Raw genomic sequence first — 14,693 nt, 5'->3', positions numbered from 1 at the left:
GGCTTCACGAAGCTGTCCTCGCCATTTGAATTCGTCGTTGCTGACGTGGCGATCTTTACTCTACAGTCCCCCTTGCGAAGAAGTCGCACCCAAGCCAATCCAATACAATGAACTGAAACAAGGCTATTTTCAGGCCAGGGTGGACGGGCTACATGGAGTAGTCCGTTCCGCAGCGTTATGCCATACTACCTCCAGTGATATATGGAAGAGTTGAACAACATCGACTTGTTAGGGAGGTGGCTGGCAGGGTCGCATTTTTCGATGCCAACTTCCGTGACTGACGGTCCGTCTGCCTTCAGTATCTACCTGATTGCTGATCATTCTCCCCACTGACCGAGTCACTTTTCTGGACATTCTGCTCTTTTCAGCTTGAACCAGGACACATGGGTGGCACGCCCGCTGCGCATCGCGTACACGCTCCGTCGGATCCATGGCGAGGGCGACGGCTTTGCCCAGGTTATACTCAAATGAACCATCACTGACGTGGAGCGATATATCCTCTCCGTTCTCTTGAAAAAAGCCAGACAATCAAGGTTCGCCGACGGAGGAGCCACGCGTAGGAATGAGGCTTGCTATGTACTGACGAAGACAGAGCTCATGAGGGCGATCGGGCACTCGATACCCCGGTGATACACAACTTTCATTCCTCGTTGATGGTGGTGCGATCGACCTGCAATACATGCTGTTTGCTTAAAGAGGGTGATTTCATCTGTGATGTTGATGTTACTCATGATGTCTTGTCTCAACGCGCTCATTCATGACGCATGGTACATTTCCGGCTGAACGTGCTCATTCATCCTAACCACAGGTTATGATACCAAGCAAACAATTGATTCGAAGAACTGAGCTACTGCTATGGACAGATTATTGCCGATGTTACTCCACCTACTTCCTGCCTCGTTTATGAAAGCCTATTGAACCGGGTCAGTACCCCCTGTCATGTAGTCAGAATGCAGTACTTGAGGCCCTTTCGGATAGAAATTCCTTGTTTATTGAGCGCAAGCGTTTGTGTTGCCACTGTGGCGTCCTCTTACTACCTTTTTCTCACGTAATATTCCGCAGTCGGCTTGTTGTCCCATCGTACCGCACAGCTTGCAAGCTGTGAAGACGGAAAACACTGCGCTAGCTGGCTGGCCGTATATTTATCTCCTACTTCATTGCTTGTCTCCCTCTGACGTCCGGGCTCCCTGGGTGCCGCTGGAGTTGCTGTACCTGAAGTTGCTATACCTGGAGGTGTTATACTGACGTCTTCCGTCGGGATCACTGCCGCGCCACATACACCGAGGACAAGGCGTTGTACACTTGAGGCTGCTGCGGAATTCTACTCTAAAAATGCCCCGACCTACCTGTCCAGCGGACAATGCGCAAGCTGTGGACCAAAGCTCGTTTTGGAGTGGTGATAATATTCATTGGGATACGCACAGGATAGGATGGGCTATAGCGGGCGGTTGCGCTGCTGCGGTACGTCGTTGTCGGTCCACGCAGTGTAGGGAGGAACTTGAGCTGTCAGTAGACAGTTATCCTGTCTGCAGTGACAGTATTGCAACATTGCCGGTCTGTTAAAGTCGAGCTTTCCTGAGGCTGTGAACTGACGATCGGTTTGACAGAAACTACCAGAACCGGGCAGAGCAACGTCAAATGTACAGGTCGTCATATTCTGGCTGGTTAGGAAAGCTGAACATACGGGTTCTGTAGACTTCGTATCCTGTACATGCCCCCAGTCTACGCCATCATTTCCTTCCTATCCTACCGTTTCTTCCGAGATTACACCTATTACTCCCTGATTGAAGTTGGTACGTGGCAGACGCTGTGCCAGCCTAGCAATCTGAACTCACCTGGTGTACAGCATACGAGGTTGGTGTCATGTTCTCGCCAACTGTTGTCATTCGTTGACATAGCATCTTCAGGCGGTAACCCTGAGCGCCTTCATGTGGGTACTAATTATCCAACGGTGCATAGTAGTGGCTGACCCCTGCGCAGGATGCTTCTCATAGAATATGTAGCAACTACTGCGGCAGGACATGCTGCCGAGAATGCGATTGCTAGGAAAGATAAGACTCCTCTACCGTTTCCGGTATGTTGTGACCCCTCTTGCGCGGGCATACTCTTAAAAAGGGTGTAGTTCTGCTTCTGGAGGTACAGGCCGACCAAGGTGGGTTTCAGCTGTCTTACTATGACCTTACCTGACAGTACAGGGATGATTGACAGGCGTACTTTATGTACACAATCAAGGTAAAGCTGAACCATCTTTGCTTCTCCTACACGTACTCATTATCTTCTATATCAAGTGGTCTGTGCTCCAATACGTGGTCGTCAGACCTGGTAAGCCTCTCGCTTGGTGGAGCCACACCCACTGAGACCATCCTCGTCCGTGCAGGTGTCTCAATAGCGGGCATCGTCTGTGAATACTATGGCGTTCTATGTCCATCGGGGCCGTACAGTATATACTACGCCGAGGTATACCTTGAGGCGATCGATTTCGTCAGTATAACGTAGGTCGTGCGTTTCCATCCATCATTTGCTTCTAACCTTCTTGGATAGTGTGGCGCTGTACGGCCTGTTCATATTCTATGGGCTCACCCATGCGGAACTGCAAGGCCGCCGACCGCTGGCGAAGTTCTTGGCTATCAAGTTGATCGTCATGTTCACCTTTTACCAGTCGTTCGTCGTACGTTCCTGTCGCATTCGTTGTCTTGCTACCCGATGGTTCTCACCACTCTCGTCATCGTCAGTTCTCTGCCCTTGAGAGCCACGGCATAATCAAAGGTATTTGTCGTTCACTTGCGCGCCAGGCTTGTTAATGTCGTCTTTCCGAAGCTACCGATTATTGGACCTCTACTAATATCGCGAATGGACTGAATGCACTCGCTATATGTATTGAGGTCCGTTCCTTCAGTAGAACGATGATAAGGTTGTATACTGACGCGTATGCAGATGGTGTTCTTCGCGGCATTCATGATGTGGGCCTACACTTGGAAAGAGTACACCCTGAAGGGCGGCGAGCACACCTCAATCTGGAGGCCGCTGTGGGACAGGTGACGTGCCGCGCTTACTCGATTCGAAATACAACTCTGACTCGGGCACCCTTTTTCCACAGCATCAACTACAGTAAGTCTGTTCCTCTCGGCACGCGCCATGATCGCTGACGAGCCTTCCAGCCGACTTCGCCATCGAGATCTTCGGGTCGCTCAAGTTCTACATCGACTACCTGCGCGGCAAGCCCGGCACGCACGGCGTGCGCAACGTGGATGCCAACGGGGCGCCGAAGGCGACGTTCGGGGAGGCCTTCGGTGTCGACGCCGCCCCGCGCTACCCGCTCTCAAGTAAGTCCGCCAGCACTCCCCACCCGACACGGCGGAGCGACGACGAGGGCATTAGGCTAGCTCCGTACAACCCGACCGCGGGATCGACGGTGAACGTGAATCACCCCGAGGGCGCGCGGTATTACCAGGAAGATAACTCGAGTGCGGCGTCGCTGGGACGGCCGAGCGATGTGGATTACCGCAGCCGGCCGGGCGGCTGGAATCCGGCGTGAGCGTGGGCGAGGGCGGTGGTGCGCGGGGGGAGTTGGCTGGTATCTACGTTCGTTTCGTTTGTGTCACTAATCTATCTATACCCTGCATGATGTATCCTTGTATTGCGTGTCATTGATAACGGACTCAGTATTTACTAGTACAGGGTTGGTTTGGCTTGATACATCTTGACTATGTCGTCCTCTGATTCTAGAACTGCAGGTCGATCCTGCCCAACTGAAGCTCCGGCGGACATACTGTACTCCGCTGGAACACTCGTCGAAGTGAACGGTGGAAGCAACACTTTCATGGGTACCAGAGATGCTTACCGGCAAAGTGATGCAGTGGGTAGGAAAGTAGAAGGAAAGATATCTCCGAGAGTGACTTCTGCGCGTGCAGTCGTGCGGGAGCGACAATTTAAAGTGCCTTGGGCAATATGACCGAGTGCAAGTACTCGAGGGGCGCCGTGCAAGTGTCCAAGGCGGATCCGTGTGGGTGTGAGTGTACGAGGCAGCACCCGTCGATGCCCGTTGTTCTGCCTGGATGTGTGCTGGCAATAAAATCACATATGAGAGCCTTCGGAAAATGTCTGCAAGCTTAAGGCCCAGCCATTTATTGGAAGCGCACGAGGCACTACTACTCTCAATATTGGAAAGAGAGAGCGCGACGCGGGGTGGACACCGGAGACGAGTGCAGCATGCTTGGGCGCATCCTGCACGGACGGCGAAGGCGAGACTCGCGACGTCCGGGCAAGGCAAAAGGGACCAGGCATGGGCGCGAACCGCGCAGTTTGCATGCGATCCGCAGATACGCGCGGTTGCCCCTGGTCCGCCGTGCTGGGATCCAGAATAGCGTGGCGATCTGGGTTCCGTATCCGCAATCGGTGGGCGTGCGCACACTTCGACAGCCAAGGGAGGAGAACGACGTCGGTAGACTGGAGGCCCGCTGGGACGTAGACCTGGGCTTGGGTACGGATCCTGGACACGCCGTGGAGTGATAGGAGCACAGTCCCGGACGTCGGTGCACGGAAGGCAGGATAGCCCGTGCCACGAGATATGGTGAACGCTGCTGAAGTGAACTTGCGGAAAAAATGCCGCTGCACCTGGTGTACGTGTTGGCCAGCCACCGCTCGTCGGGTAATGTTTGAACGGCGTTTGCTGGTTCAGGAGGAGTCACGGGTGGGTAGAAAAATCAACCAGCGGAGCCATGTCGCATGCAGAACGAGGCGATAGCTCGAGTCGCTTTGAGAGACCGCACCGAGAGGTACCCATAGCAAAGAACCGTCCGGTGTGGCGCGTTACTGGCGACATACCGACACAACGTGATCACGATAGGAATCGCCCAGCAGCTTCCAAGTCACCGCTGATTGAAAATCAAGCAGACGGCGAAGAAACCACCCTGATGGCAGGTCTATAACCAATCCAAAGCACCAAGAAAGTGTGGCGTAGAGCCTGTTGCGGGTGACAGCAGGTCGATGACAAGGACACGGCCGTGCAACGTCAGACAAATCGCCTACCTGGTTACCAATCCAAGCTATTCAAAGACAGAGTACATCACAAGGGGTCCATCGATAGCGAAAAGCGCTGAAGGACGCCTGCAGAGATGACCAGCGGCCACAATCGACAAACGCGCCGCGTAAACACGCTGATGAAACCCATTGCCTGGTTAGCTAAGCGCGTCCCACGCTGATGATCGCTGCACGCACCCGCCCGGTCGACCGTCTCCTCGTCAACACTTTCTAGACCTTTCCTGCCGCTCAGCTTGCCTATAAAATGCGTGCCAAAGACAGCGCTTACCTGCAGACTCCATCCGCATCCCTCCCAGCCCAAGACTCTAGTTAACGTTAATCGCGAAGCCATGGTCCTTAAGCTGTACGGCAACCCGATCTCGACGTGCACGCGCCGCGTCGCGACGGTGTGCAAGGAGCTCGACATACCGTACGAGCTCATCTCCATCGACTTTGCCAAGGGCGAGCACAAGTCCCCCGCTTTCCTCGAGAAGCAGCCCTTCGGCCAGGTGCCCTACATCGTGCGTCCGCCGTCCCTTCGCGTCTCCCCTCCCACTGACGCATAGCGCAGGACGACGACGGCTTCGTCCTCTTCGAGTCGCGCGCCATCGCGCGTTATCTCGCGGCGAAGGCCGGCTCGCCGCTCCTCCCAACGAACCTGAAGGACCTCGCGCGCTTTGAGCAGGCCGCGTCCATCGAGCAGGCCAACTTCGACCCCTTCGCGAGCGGCATCGCGTTCGAGAAGGTCTTCAAGGGCTTCCGCGGGCTCGCCACCGACGACGCGCGCGTCGCCGAGTACGCGACTGCGCTCGAGGGCAAGCTCGACGCGTACGAGAAGATCCTGAGTAAGCAGAAGTACCTCGCTGGTGATGTGGGTGTTTATTTCGCTTGTGCGTGTTTGTTGGGATGCTTACACGTATTGCGTCAGAACATCAGCCTCGCGGACCTCTTCCACCTCCCGTACGGCTCCATGCTTGCCCCCGTCGGCTTCAACTTCCTCGAGGACGCAGCCAAGCGGCCCAACGTCGCCCGCTGGTGGAAGGACATCTCCAGCCGGCCCAGCTGGCAGACCGTCAAGGACCGCGCGTGAGGGGTGGTGGCAAAAGAAAAGGCATACAGTATTGGACTGTTGTAAGCTTATAAGATAGTGGTAATGAAATTCGGTTGTCAGTCCCAAGCTGCGAGTGTGAACAGAGAGATGGGGTGCGGCGGGTCTTATATGCCGCTTTATAATCCCAAGACTACATACAGCTGCAGTTATCGCCATCCTCCCAGGAAATCGCGCAGTGCACGGGCCAAGGCGTAGTCGAATGGTGCTCCTGAAAGGGAATGCCGCCTGGAGATTGCCGCAGCCGGTGTGACAGTTGTGTGACTGATTGTCAAACTCTCCCCCCCGGTGTAAGCGAAATCGTGCCGAAACCAGTATTTTGCTGCCGGAATAGCAAGCACGCAGAATTTCTGTAAAGGTTTCTCAATATTATGATAGAACACACAATTTCGCATCGATCGGTCAAATCAGCGTCCAAATATCTTCAAAGCTGAAGGAGATACGAGCTTAACAGTGAAATATTGTCAAACTCCCCCCCAATGATAGTATGCTGAACCTGTGTCAATGGGCAGCTCCGAATGATTAAGAATATTTGAGGGTGGCACCGAGACGCGTCCAGACTCTTGCATATATCCACTGCCCTTTCTCGCGGACGCTGGCGGTACCGCAATATCTACTACTAGTACGGACGAGAAATGGGAATTAACCACGCTCTCCGGAACGGGTAACTCCTTCGTGTTCCCGGCCGACAAGCTCTAGCTAGTGGTGAGAACACCATCAAGACAACACCAATCTCAGGGAGAGGAGGCCCTTGGTCAATGGTCATTCGCGGAGGTCGTCCATGTCCACACCTACGTCTGCAACCCCGCTCGACGCGTCCGGTCTCCCAGGATGAACTTGAAACCCTCGCATCCGCCGCCCCGTCGAGCGCACGAGGAGTCTGACTATCCTCCAGCAGATTCTGGTCCGCCCAGTAAATATAACGGGAATTTCAGGATCAGGCTCTCGTCGCCAGAGAGCAGCCGCGTCCGCACCAGGCCTCGACATATGTATGTGCGGGGACGTTCGACTCGGTCTCCTCTCCTTCGCTCACGACTGACGCTGGGCGGGGTGTCGACTCAGAAGTACAGGTATCGAATCTGGGAGATACGGGAACTGCAGAAACTGTACCTGAATGGGTTTTTCAGGTAGTTGGGCGTATACGGTGTGAGGCATTGACCACTGGCACCTCGCTCGGGGGGCGTATACACGTGCAGCTGTCTCATCATATGGGGCGGAGTGACCTATGTATTGGTTTGCAGACGACCTCACCTCACAGCTACAGACTAACCACGATGGGACCCACACTGGGGCCCTGAGTATATCATACACCCAGAGGTTGTATATCGGGTCCACCACACACGAGGGCAACGCGTAGCGCTCGGCATGTCAGTCCCGGTCGCACGGCCGAACAGGAAGGTAATGCTTTGTTATGCTATGTTAAATTTACCACTGCTTCTGATTCCTCAGCTCTCAGTATCATCATCACACTCTCCATATGATTCTGGCCGTGGGTGGACTGGGCATGCAGTAGTAGCGGTGTAGGATTCAGGCTAGTGTTGACTTCTTGTTCAGGTAGAGACGGGACGCCGGGCGGATGTGGTGAGCCAATCCCATTGGTCGTCCTCATTGTGGTTCGCACTCACACGAGAGTCACTTCTTATTTGCCGCAGCTACTCTCCATCGAGGGTGAGAGTGATCCAAAGATGAGGAAGCGGCTTATCTCGTCTTCTCCCCAGCGGGAATTTGGCTTGTAGAGGTTGACCCTCATTGCAAGATCTGCCCGATAAAGGTCGGACACGCAGATCCTGCCATGGGCAGTGACAAGGGACGCCCGATAACAAACCGCCAAATGAAAGATGTCCACCGCCGATCTGGACTGAGCCCCCACGAGGAATGGCCCGAAGCTCGGCGCCCTTGGCTGCTGGTGAGGAGCGTTGTAAATAGAGCGGCGGACCAGGGCGGACCGCCAACCTCTGGCCCTCTGTCCCGATATTCACCCGTAGATCCTCAGATCGCAACTGGTCTGTGACCGCAGAAGCATCTGGTACACTTCCTGGGTCGTATGCTGGCCAATGGCGTGGATAGTTTCTCATGGTCGGTGTCTTCGGCGTCTTCGGTGAGCGTGGACCTGAAAGCGCTCCTCCGTGTAAGGAAGCCTTGACGGTCTGTTCGACGCAGATCTGGAACTTGCGGAGTCCCTGCCGCTCGTCGGCGCCGACGTTAATCATATCCCAGGCCGAGAGTTACCTCACCGGCAATTGGGTACTGAAGCATCCACCCCTTGAGCCATCCCGATCTAGGTAGCGCCGGCCTTATTACCTCCCGACCAATGGGTGGTGTATTTCGGGATTCTAGATGGTGGAAGAGAAACGCAGTCGTGTTGAGACGTCAGGAAAGGGTTCATATGTATTTATTAGAAGATAGTCGTGGGTGAGGAAGGATGGAATTCACTGGCCGCATGTCCCACTTGGGATGCCGCACTTCGAGTGGGCCGGGCCGTTCGCGACGTCCGCTGTCGTTCACAATGAACGTACACCGCTAGTGCGCCATTTAATACCGCTCTACTTTGGCCTTTCCGCAATCAAGATTTTGTGAGTTGGGTTGCGTCAGGCCGAATTCGACTAACCCGCCTAACGTTATGTCCTCGTAAGTATCACTATCAGCCGAGAAGAATGATTGTGGCCCGGACTCTTATCAAACGATATGCAAGAATAGACAGTCTGCGTCATGCGAGACGAATACATCCTGCTGACTTCTCAACTTCAGAGTTCTCGTCCTGAAAATCCAGAACATACCTTCCGGACCATATTTGCTGCTGTTCCGGCGTATTTATTGCTCAGATTTTTGATGTCGCTCCCCGGATACCAGCCGCCGTCGGCCAGCATGACAGCGGAAGATATACCCCGTGATGGGCGATGAACACTGCGCCCTCCTCGCAGGCCCGGTACCCCACGGGGATGAGGGGGCGGCACCGAGATAAATTACTACGCTTACCATAAATAGTTACTACCCCGCACAACGGCCCGCCGGGCCGTGTCCCCCAGGCACATTGCCAGCTGCCCCCCGATCTGAAACTGAAATGGCGGTGGCGGTTCCCTACGTATAAAAGCATCCGCCCCATCATTAGGTTTCGCGAGGACGTCCTTCTGTCCGTTCCTTCGCTCGCAGCTCAGCCCGGTGCACATTATTTGCCTTTGTTCTCGACAATATGGCAGGGGCGATGTTCAAAAACAGCCGCGTTTACTGTAAGTGACGTCCTAGCAGGTTGGTGGAAGAGGGTTGAATTTTTTTCCGGATCTTAGGGATGGCCTTTGTGGCCTACTGGGGAATCGTCCTTTTCGGTTATGATACGTACGTGTTCATCTTCACCATTTGGCCGATAGAGCTTACGCAGCGCTTAGCGGTGTGGGTGGAGGTGTCGTGTCCCAGAGCTACTTCCTGGAGCACTTTGGCGCAATGAAGGAAGGGAAGATCGATACGGGAAAGAAGAACGAGATTTCATCAAATGTAGTCGCCGTGCTTCAGGCTGGCGCTTTCTTCGGCGCTTTAAGTAGTGCTCCGATCTCTTGTGAGCTCAACTTTCTGTGGCACCTGTCGATTGTACTGATGAGATGCAGCTCGCTTCGGCCGGAGATGGCCCCTAGTTGCGTACACGCTCATCTTCTCGGTTGGCGCGGTAAGTCCGTCGAATCCTGCCGTTTCGTTTATTGCAACGTTAGTGCGACCTCAATACTGTCGCTTGCGCTGGGTGCCCATCGTGGTTCCTTGAACCATACGCTGCAGCTGTGCCGGTTTCGCCACTCATGCAGGCGATACAGCAGGAGATGTCTCACACCGTCCGGGGCTGCGATATTTCGGCTTACATCCGGAGCCATCAGCACGTCTGATGCTAATCCTACCGTTCGAGTTATCGCAACGCTACGGCGACTTCAATCCTGGCGCTCGCGCTGGGTGCCCATCGTGGTTCCTTGGAACATACGCTGCACTCTTGCCGGGTTTGCCTACTCATCTAGACCGCACAGCAAGGGATCACACGTCCCCCCCCCCCACCCGAGCTGCGGTGTTCGGCTTACATCAGAAGTCGCGAACACATGAAATGGGTCCCATTCGACTTGTGTTCTTCTTTCGTTGCGGAGAGCCCTCGGTGCAGCATGCTTCAGCGATGTGATGCCAGGAGAGGAGCACGCTGTAGTTTCGCTTTCCCGAGGCTGTCGCAATCGGGAGCAGGATGCAAGAACCATTGCAGCGTACTGTGTCATGCCCGAGAGTTGCGCACATGGTCACCTGGCGCTAGCTCTATCGCACCTTTCGGTTTTATGCCCTGGATTGTGACTGACGAATCATCGCAGATTCTCCAAACCATCGCAGGTGGCTCGCGCGGCCTGGGCTACATCTACGGCGGTCGTGTCGTGGCTGGTTTCGGTATCGGTGCCATCTCCGCTATTGCACCAGCCTACGTCTCCGAGTGTTCGCCGAAGGAAGTCCGCGGTCGCATTACCGGTCTCTTCCAAATCATGGTCGCGATCGGCGTGATGTTATCGTACTTTATCAATTGTGTGTCTTTTCGCCTTTTCGCGCCGCATGGATTGGCGCTGATGCGCTAGGTCAGTCGGCGTTAGCTTGCATCAGCACGGCATGAACATCTGGCGGATACCGTTCGGCTTCCAGCTCGTCCCCGCGGGCATGATGGTAATGGGTCTGTTCACCGTTAAGGAGTCGCCGCGTTGGCTCGCTTCGCGCGGCCGGAACCAAGAGGCCCTGCAGAACATCGCGTACCTCCGCAAAGAGTCGCCCGAGTCCGAGTCTGTCATGTATGAGCTCGCCGAAATCGAGGCGGCCATCAAGGAGGAGCGCGAGGCCCGGCAGGGGCTCGGGCTTAAGGAGGCCTTCTTCGGAAAGGGCAACTTTATCCGCTTCGTGATCGCGTTCGTGATCTTCCTCCTCCAGCAATGGAGCGGTCAGAACTCGGTGTCGTACTACGCGCCGCAGATTTTCCAATCCGTGCGTTGTTCGGGTCTCGCTATGTATCCCGACGCTGACCGTACTCCAGATCGGGTATACCGGCAACGCCAACTCGCTGCTCGCGTCCGGTATCTACGGCATCGTCAAAGTCGTCGCTACCGCGCTCTTCGTGTTCTTCCTCGTCGAGTCGCTTGGCCGCAAGATGTCGCTCATCATCTCCTCCTTCGGCATGGGCATCCTCTTCTTCATCATCGGCTCCATCCTCAAGACGCACCCGCCGCCGACGGCTGGCAGCGTCACCCCGCCCGTCGCGAGCAAGGCGATGGCCGCGATGCTGTACATCTACGTGTGCTTCTACTCGATGGGCTGGGGCCCGCTCCCGTGGGTGTACGTGTCGGACATCTTCCCGACGCGCACGCGGCACTATGGGCTGGCAGTCGCCAGCGCGTCTCAGTGGCTGTGGAGTAAGTGGCTTGTCGACAGTGGTCTGTACGATGTTGACCCCCTCTTTGTAGACTTTGTCGTGTCGAAGGTGACGCCGATGATGGTCACGGATTTGGGCTACAAGATCTTCCTCATGTTCGCCACCATCAACATCGCCGGCATGGGTGTCTTCTCTCTGTAGGCGTCGTCTTACTTCTCAAGGAACGTGTTTACTTACATTCTACCAAAGGCTCATCCCTGAGACGAAGGGACGCTCACTCGAGGAGATGGACATCATCTTCGGTACCGTCTCGGCGGAGAAGCGGAGAGCAGACATCGAGAGGCAGGAACGAGGTACGTCTCTCCCCCACCCATCCCAGCAAACTCCGCATGCCAATTACCTCCTTTTCAGCCCTCGAGCACGAAGCACAGGATACAACGTCCGAAAAGTCGATACAGCAGAAGGTGTAGGGAAAGCTTCCTCGACCTCGGCTCTGTTTTGCTGGTATCATTGCTCGAGCTTCATGTCTGTAACGCTTTCTTGTAATGTTATTTGGTTGATGATACTTGCTTCACGTGAACTGTACGATTGTCTGTAATACTCATTACCTTACCGTCCCATATTGTTTGATCGAGAAAGCTGAGCGGGCGACTATTTTGCCGACGTTTCGATGGCGGGTGTGCCCGTCGCTGTCAGCCAGTCGGAGAGACTACGTTCGGAACTGAAGTCCGCGACAGTCTTTCTTCTGATTTTCTTGGGCATTGAACAATTCGAGTTTTTTGGTATGTATTCTACATCTTTTATCTTATCTTACCACGACGTCATGGCTTCCCGACGGCTATTCCGTTCTCCAGCATCCTGAGTAAGCGTGAGTGCACTGGGGTTCAGTGGCGGACGTTCACTTGTCGTCCACGTACTTCTCCAGAGACATCGAACAGTCAAGTCATTTAAGCAGCTCGAAGAGGAATGGCTTCTACACTTTCGCTCGCGTCCACCGTGCGCATGCTTGATGGTGCGTATGGATCGAATACCGAAGATGATGCAGTTCTGTGCTCACCCGCGGGCAATCCCAAGGCAACACCATGCCCGTGCTCGGGCTGGGCGTGTACCTGAATGAAGACCCCGTCCCTGCCTGCCTAGCCGCGCTCAAGCACGGCTACCGCCACATCGACTCTGCACGGATGTACCGCAACGAGGCGGCGGTAGGGCGCGCCGTGAAGGAGAGCGGCGTGCCTCGCGAGCAGGTGTTCGTCAGTGCGTATACCTGCTGTTCGTGGGACGCCTCGCGGGTGTTAATGCAGACGCTTCTTCCCCGCGGCGATCAGCCTCCAAGATCTATGATCCGGAGCACGGGTACGAGTCGACGTTGCGCGCGGTCCAGGATTCGCTGGACAAATTCGGGTTTAGTACGTCCCGCTGCCGTCCCCGTCGCACTTGCCTTATCTCTTCTCTACTGTCCAGATTACCTCGACCTCTACCTGATCCATTCGCCGCTCTCAGGCAAGACGAAGCGGCTCGAGACGTACAAAGCGCTCCTCAGGGCGAAGGAGGAGGGCAAGCTCAAGAGCATTGGTGTCTCGAATTAGTAGGCGCGAGCACTCCCAGGAAGTGTAAGAAAGCTGACGCGTACCCAGCTCACCGAAACACATCGACGAGATCAAGGAGGCGGGGCTCGAGCTGCCAGCTGTGAACCAGGTGGAGGTGCGTCGTCCCAAGAGCTGACAAACGAAGGACTCAATAACGCTGCTTCACTTACATCCACAGCTCCACCCGTTCTGCCAGCAAAAACCCATCGTCGAATACTGCCGCGCGCACAACATCGTCGTGCAGGCGTACTCGCCGCTCGTGCGGGGCAAGCTCGACGACGCGGTGATCACCGCGCTCGCGCAGAAGGTAAGCGCCCGGACACCGTTCTTCGGCGTGCGGCTCACGTCGGACGCAGTACGGCAAGACCCCCGCGCAGATCGCGGTCCGCTGGAGCCTGCAGAAAGGGTGAGTTAGTTCCGTCTCCCGCTCGGTCGTACGCGCGGAACCGGGATTGACAGGGGGGATCGGCACCCAGCTTCGTCCCGCTGCCTAAATCCGCGAACCCGGAGCGCGTCGTCGCGAACGCGCAGGTGTTCGACTTTTCTTTGGCGGATGAGGACGTGGCGAAGCTGGACGCGCTGGACCGGGGCAAGGCCGGGGCGGTTACGTGGAACCCGGTCGACGCGGAGTGAAAGAGGGCGCCGCGAAGTCATGAAAGTAATTGTCGCACGCAGGGAGGCGGAGCAGAGCAATACGAGTTCAGATAATCATATGTATATGTATCTGGTGTGGATGAGCCCGACCGTAAGCTACAGCCATTCAGACTGGTCTGCGTCTCCAGGCCGGAGTTCGACGCGCCTAGGAAATTCATGCATTACTAGTGCAACGCAGTGACGCGGAAAACAAGGTTTACCGAGGATTCCCAAACAGGACCCCGGCATATGGGTACTGATGTTTGATCCTAAGTGCCCGATTTTTGGCCCTTATGGCCTCACACATTTGGACCGGATATGTCCGCCTCTAGGATCCGGTCAGCCCAAATTGGGCTGCTTATGTCCGCATAAGTGACCTATGTTCGGGCGCCCCCCGGTGTGTCCGCCAAACGGATCCAACCTCGAAAACGGCACACGCCAAACGCTGCAACGAGTAGATCGTGACATGATCACTCCGGGATATTGTATTTCAGTCTTCCTAAGATTCACCACTGTTTCCAAAGCTTGCATGTCATTGACCGTTGCTGAGGATATACCTGGATATACACGAGATGAGCTGACAGTTGACTGAGCAGCACAAGAGACACCACTCAACCTAGTACAAGGACTACTGGGTGTGACACTTCGACGACTCGGTATGTCCGCCAGGTGATCGGACACCAAGACCGGCAAGGCCCTTGTGTCCGCCGTTATATACCGGACATGGACCGAAATTTTGGGCTTTATGTCCGCCTAAATATCCGACATAGGGCCTCAAAATTGGCCGTTTATGTCCGCACTAGGATCAAACATATATACCAGTATGCCGGGGTCCTTCCCAAACCTACCCTCGCCGTCCTTGTTCCAGGAAAGTATCCCGATGCCGACGCTGGGCCAGGTGTTTGCTGGAAACAGATGTGCAGACTGGCGGTATAATTTCAGCCGGGATGCGCAGTCCATCTTGTGTTTGCGCGCAGTG

At 55.3% G+C, this 14,693-nt stretch overlaps 5 protein-coding genes across 5 annotated transcripts; 4 read left to right on the top strand and 1 right to left on the bottom strand.

Annotated features, from left to right (window-relative positions):
* The first annotated feature begins 1,103 nt into the window (after nucleotides 1–1,103).
* On the top strand, nucleotides 1,104–3,681 carry GLOTRDRAFT_111793 (DUF300-domain-containing protein). The gene is made up of 18 exons (XM_007870054.1): nucleotides 1,104–1,461; nucleotides 1,514–1,554; nucleotides 1,608–1,640; nucleotides 1,696–1,793; nucleotides 1,847–1,854; nucleotides 1,908–1,930; nucleotides 1,981–2,074; nucleotides 2,123–2,152; nucleotides 2,209–2,232; nucleotides 2,289–2,322; nucleotides 2,378–2,492; nucleotides 2,542–2,668; nucleotides 2,733–2,766; nucleotides 2,818–2,882; nucleotides 2,935–3,035; nucleotides 3,098–3,108; nucleotides 3,159–3,323; nucleotides 3,379–3,681. Exons 1-18 carry the CDS (start codon nucleotides 1,333–1,335, stop codon nucleotides 3,381–3,383), a joined length of 1,137 nt encoding a protein of 378 aa, XP_007868245.1. The 5' UTR covers nucleotides 1,104–1,332; the 3' UTR covers nucleotides 3,384–3,681.
* A 1,629-nt stretch (nucleotides 3,682–5,310) lies between these two features.
* On the top strand, nucleotides 5,311–6,193 carry GLOTRDRAFT_63500 (glutathione S-transferase). The gene is made up of 3 exons (XM_007870053.1): nucleotides 5,311–5,540; nucleotides 5,591–5,890; nucleotides 5,948–6,193. The coding sequence occupies exons 1-3, from the start codon at nucleotides 5,370–5,372 to the stop codon at nucleotides 6,107–6,109; spliced, it is 633 nt and encodes a 210-aa protein (XP_007868244.1). The 5' UTR covers nucleotides 5,311–5,369; the 3' UTR covers nucleotides 6,110–6,193.
* Nucleotides 6,194–7,779: 1,586 nt separating this feature from the next.
* GLOTRDRAFT_94982 (uncharacterized protein) lies at nucleotides 7,780–8,337 on the bottom strand (the record flags this gene model as incomplete). The annotated part of the gene is made up of 1 exon (XM_007870052.1): nucleotides 7,780–8,337. One exon carries the CDS (start codon nucleotides 8,335–8,337, stop codon nucleotides 7,780–7,782), a length of 558 nt encoding a protein of 185 aa, XP_007868243.1.
* A 907-nt stretch (nucleotides 8,338–9,244) lies between these two features.
* Nucleotides 9,245–12,159, top strand: GLOTRDRAFT_78917 (general substrate transporter). The gene is made up of 10 exons (XM_007870051.1): nucleotides 9,245–9,354; nucleotides 9,412–9,460; nucleotides 9,511–9,677; nucleotides 9,727–9,785; nucleotides 10,459–10,663; nucleotides 10,719–11,110; nucleotides 11,160–11,535; nucleotides 11,587–11,692; nucleotides 11,745–11,848; nucleotides 11,907–12,159. Exons 1-10 carry the CDS (start codon nucleotides 9,318–9,320, stop codon nucleotides 11,963–11,965), a joined length of 1,554 nt encoding a protein of 517 aa, XP_007868242.1. The 5' UTR covers nucleotides 9,245–9,317; the 3' UTR covers nucleotides 11,966–12,159.
* A 418-nt stretch (nucleotides 12,160–12,577) lies between these two features.
* Nucleotides 12,578–13,714, top strand: GLOTRDRAFT_78916 (Aldo/keto reductase; the record flags this gene model as incomplete). The annotated part of the gene is made up of 7 exons (XM_007870050.1): nucleotides 12,578–12,749; nucleotides 12,821–12,901; nucleotides 12,957–13,080; nucleotides 13,130–13,196; nucleotides 13,260–13,388; nucleotides 13,438–13,487; nucleotides 13,558–13,714. The coding sequence occupies 7 exons, from the start codon at nucleotides 12,578–12,580 to the stop codon at nucleotides 13,712–13,714; spliced, it is 780 nt and encodes a 259-aa protein (XP_007868241.1).
* Nucleotides 13,715–14,693: the final 979 nt, after the last annotated feature.

Source organism: Gloeophyllum trabeum, assembly GCF_000344685.1.
Source record: "Gloeophyllum trabeum ATCC 11539 unplaced genomic scaffold GLOTRscaffold_00011, whole genome shotgun sequence".
Taxonomy (NCBI): Eukaryota; Fungi; Basidiomycota; class Agaricomycetes; order Gloeophyllales; family Gloeophyllaceae; genus Gloeophyllum; species Gloeophyllum trabeum.
The sequence above is the reverse complement of the archived record's forward strand: the minus strand, read 5'-3'. Positions and strand labels throughout refer to the sequence as shown.

What these genes read in the sequence shown, in the direction of transcription:
- GLOTRDRAFT_111793 (XM_007870054.1), top strand. Translation starts at nt 1,333, where the DNA reads ATGCCCCGACCTACCTGTCCAGCGGACAATGCGCAAGCTGTGGACCAA. An exon ending in CGGGCGGTTGCGCTGCTGCG is followed by an intron (nt 1,462 to 1,513) that starts GTACGTCGTTGT and finishes AGCTGTCAGTAG; the next exon opens with ACAGTTATCCTGTCTGCAGT. An exon ending in GGAGGTACAGGCCGACCAAG is followed by an intron (nt 2,153 to 2,208) that starts GTGGGTTTCAGC and finishes GATGATTGACAG; the next exon opens with GCGTACTTTATGTACACAAT.
- GLOTRDRAFT_63500 (XM_007870053.1), top strand. Translation starts at nt 5,370, where the DNA reads ATGGTCCTTAAGCTGTACGGCAACCCGATCTCGACGTGCACGCGCCGC. An exon ending in TCGGCCAGGTGCCCTACATC is followed by an intron (nt 5,541 to 5,590) that starts GTGCGTCCGCCG and finishes CGCATAGCGCAG; the next exon opens with GACGACGACGGCTTCGTCCT. An exon ending in AGAAGTACCTCGCTGGTGAT is followed by an intron (nt 5,891 to 5,947) that starts GTGGGTGTTTAT and finishes GTATTGCGTCAG; the next exon opens with AACATCAGCCTCGCGGACCT.
- GLOTRDRAFT_78917 (XM_007870051.1), top strand. Translation starts at nt 9,318, where the DNA reads ATGGCAGGGGCGATGTTCAAAAACAGCCGCGTTTACT. An exon ending in CAAAAACAGCCGCGTTTACT is followed by an intron (nt 9,355 to 9,411) that starts GTAAGTGACGTC and finishes TCCGGATCTTAG; the next exon opens with GGATGGCCTTTGTGGCCTAC. An exon ending in AAGTAGTGCTCCGATCTCTT is followed by an intron (nt 9,678 to 9,726) that starts GTGAGCTCAACT and finishes GATGAGATGCAG; the next exon opens with CTCGCTTCGGCCGGAGATGG.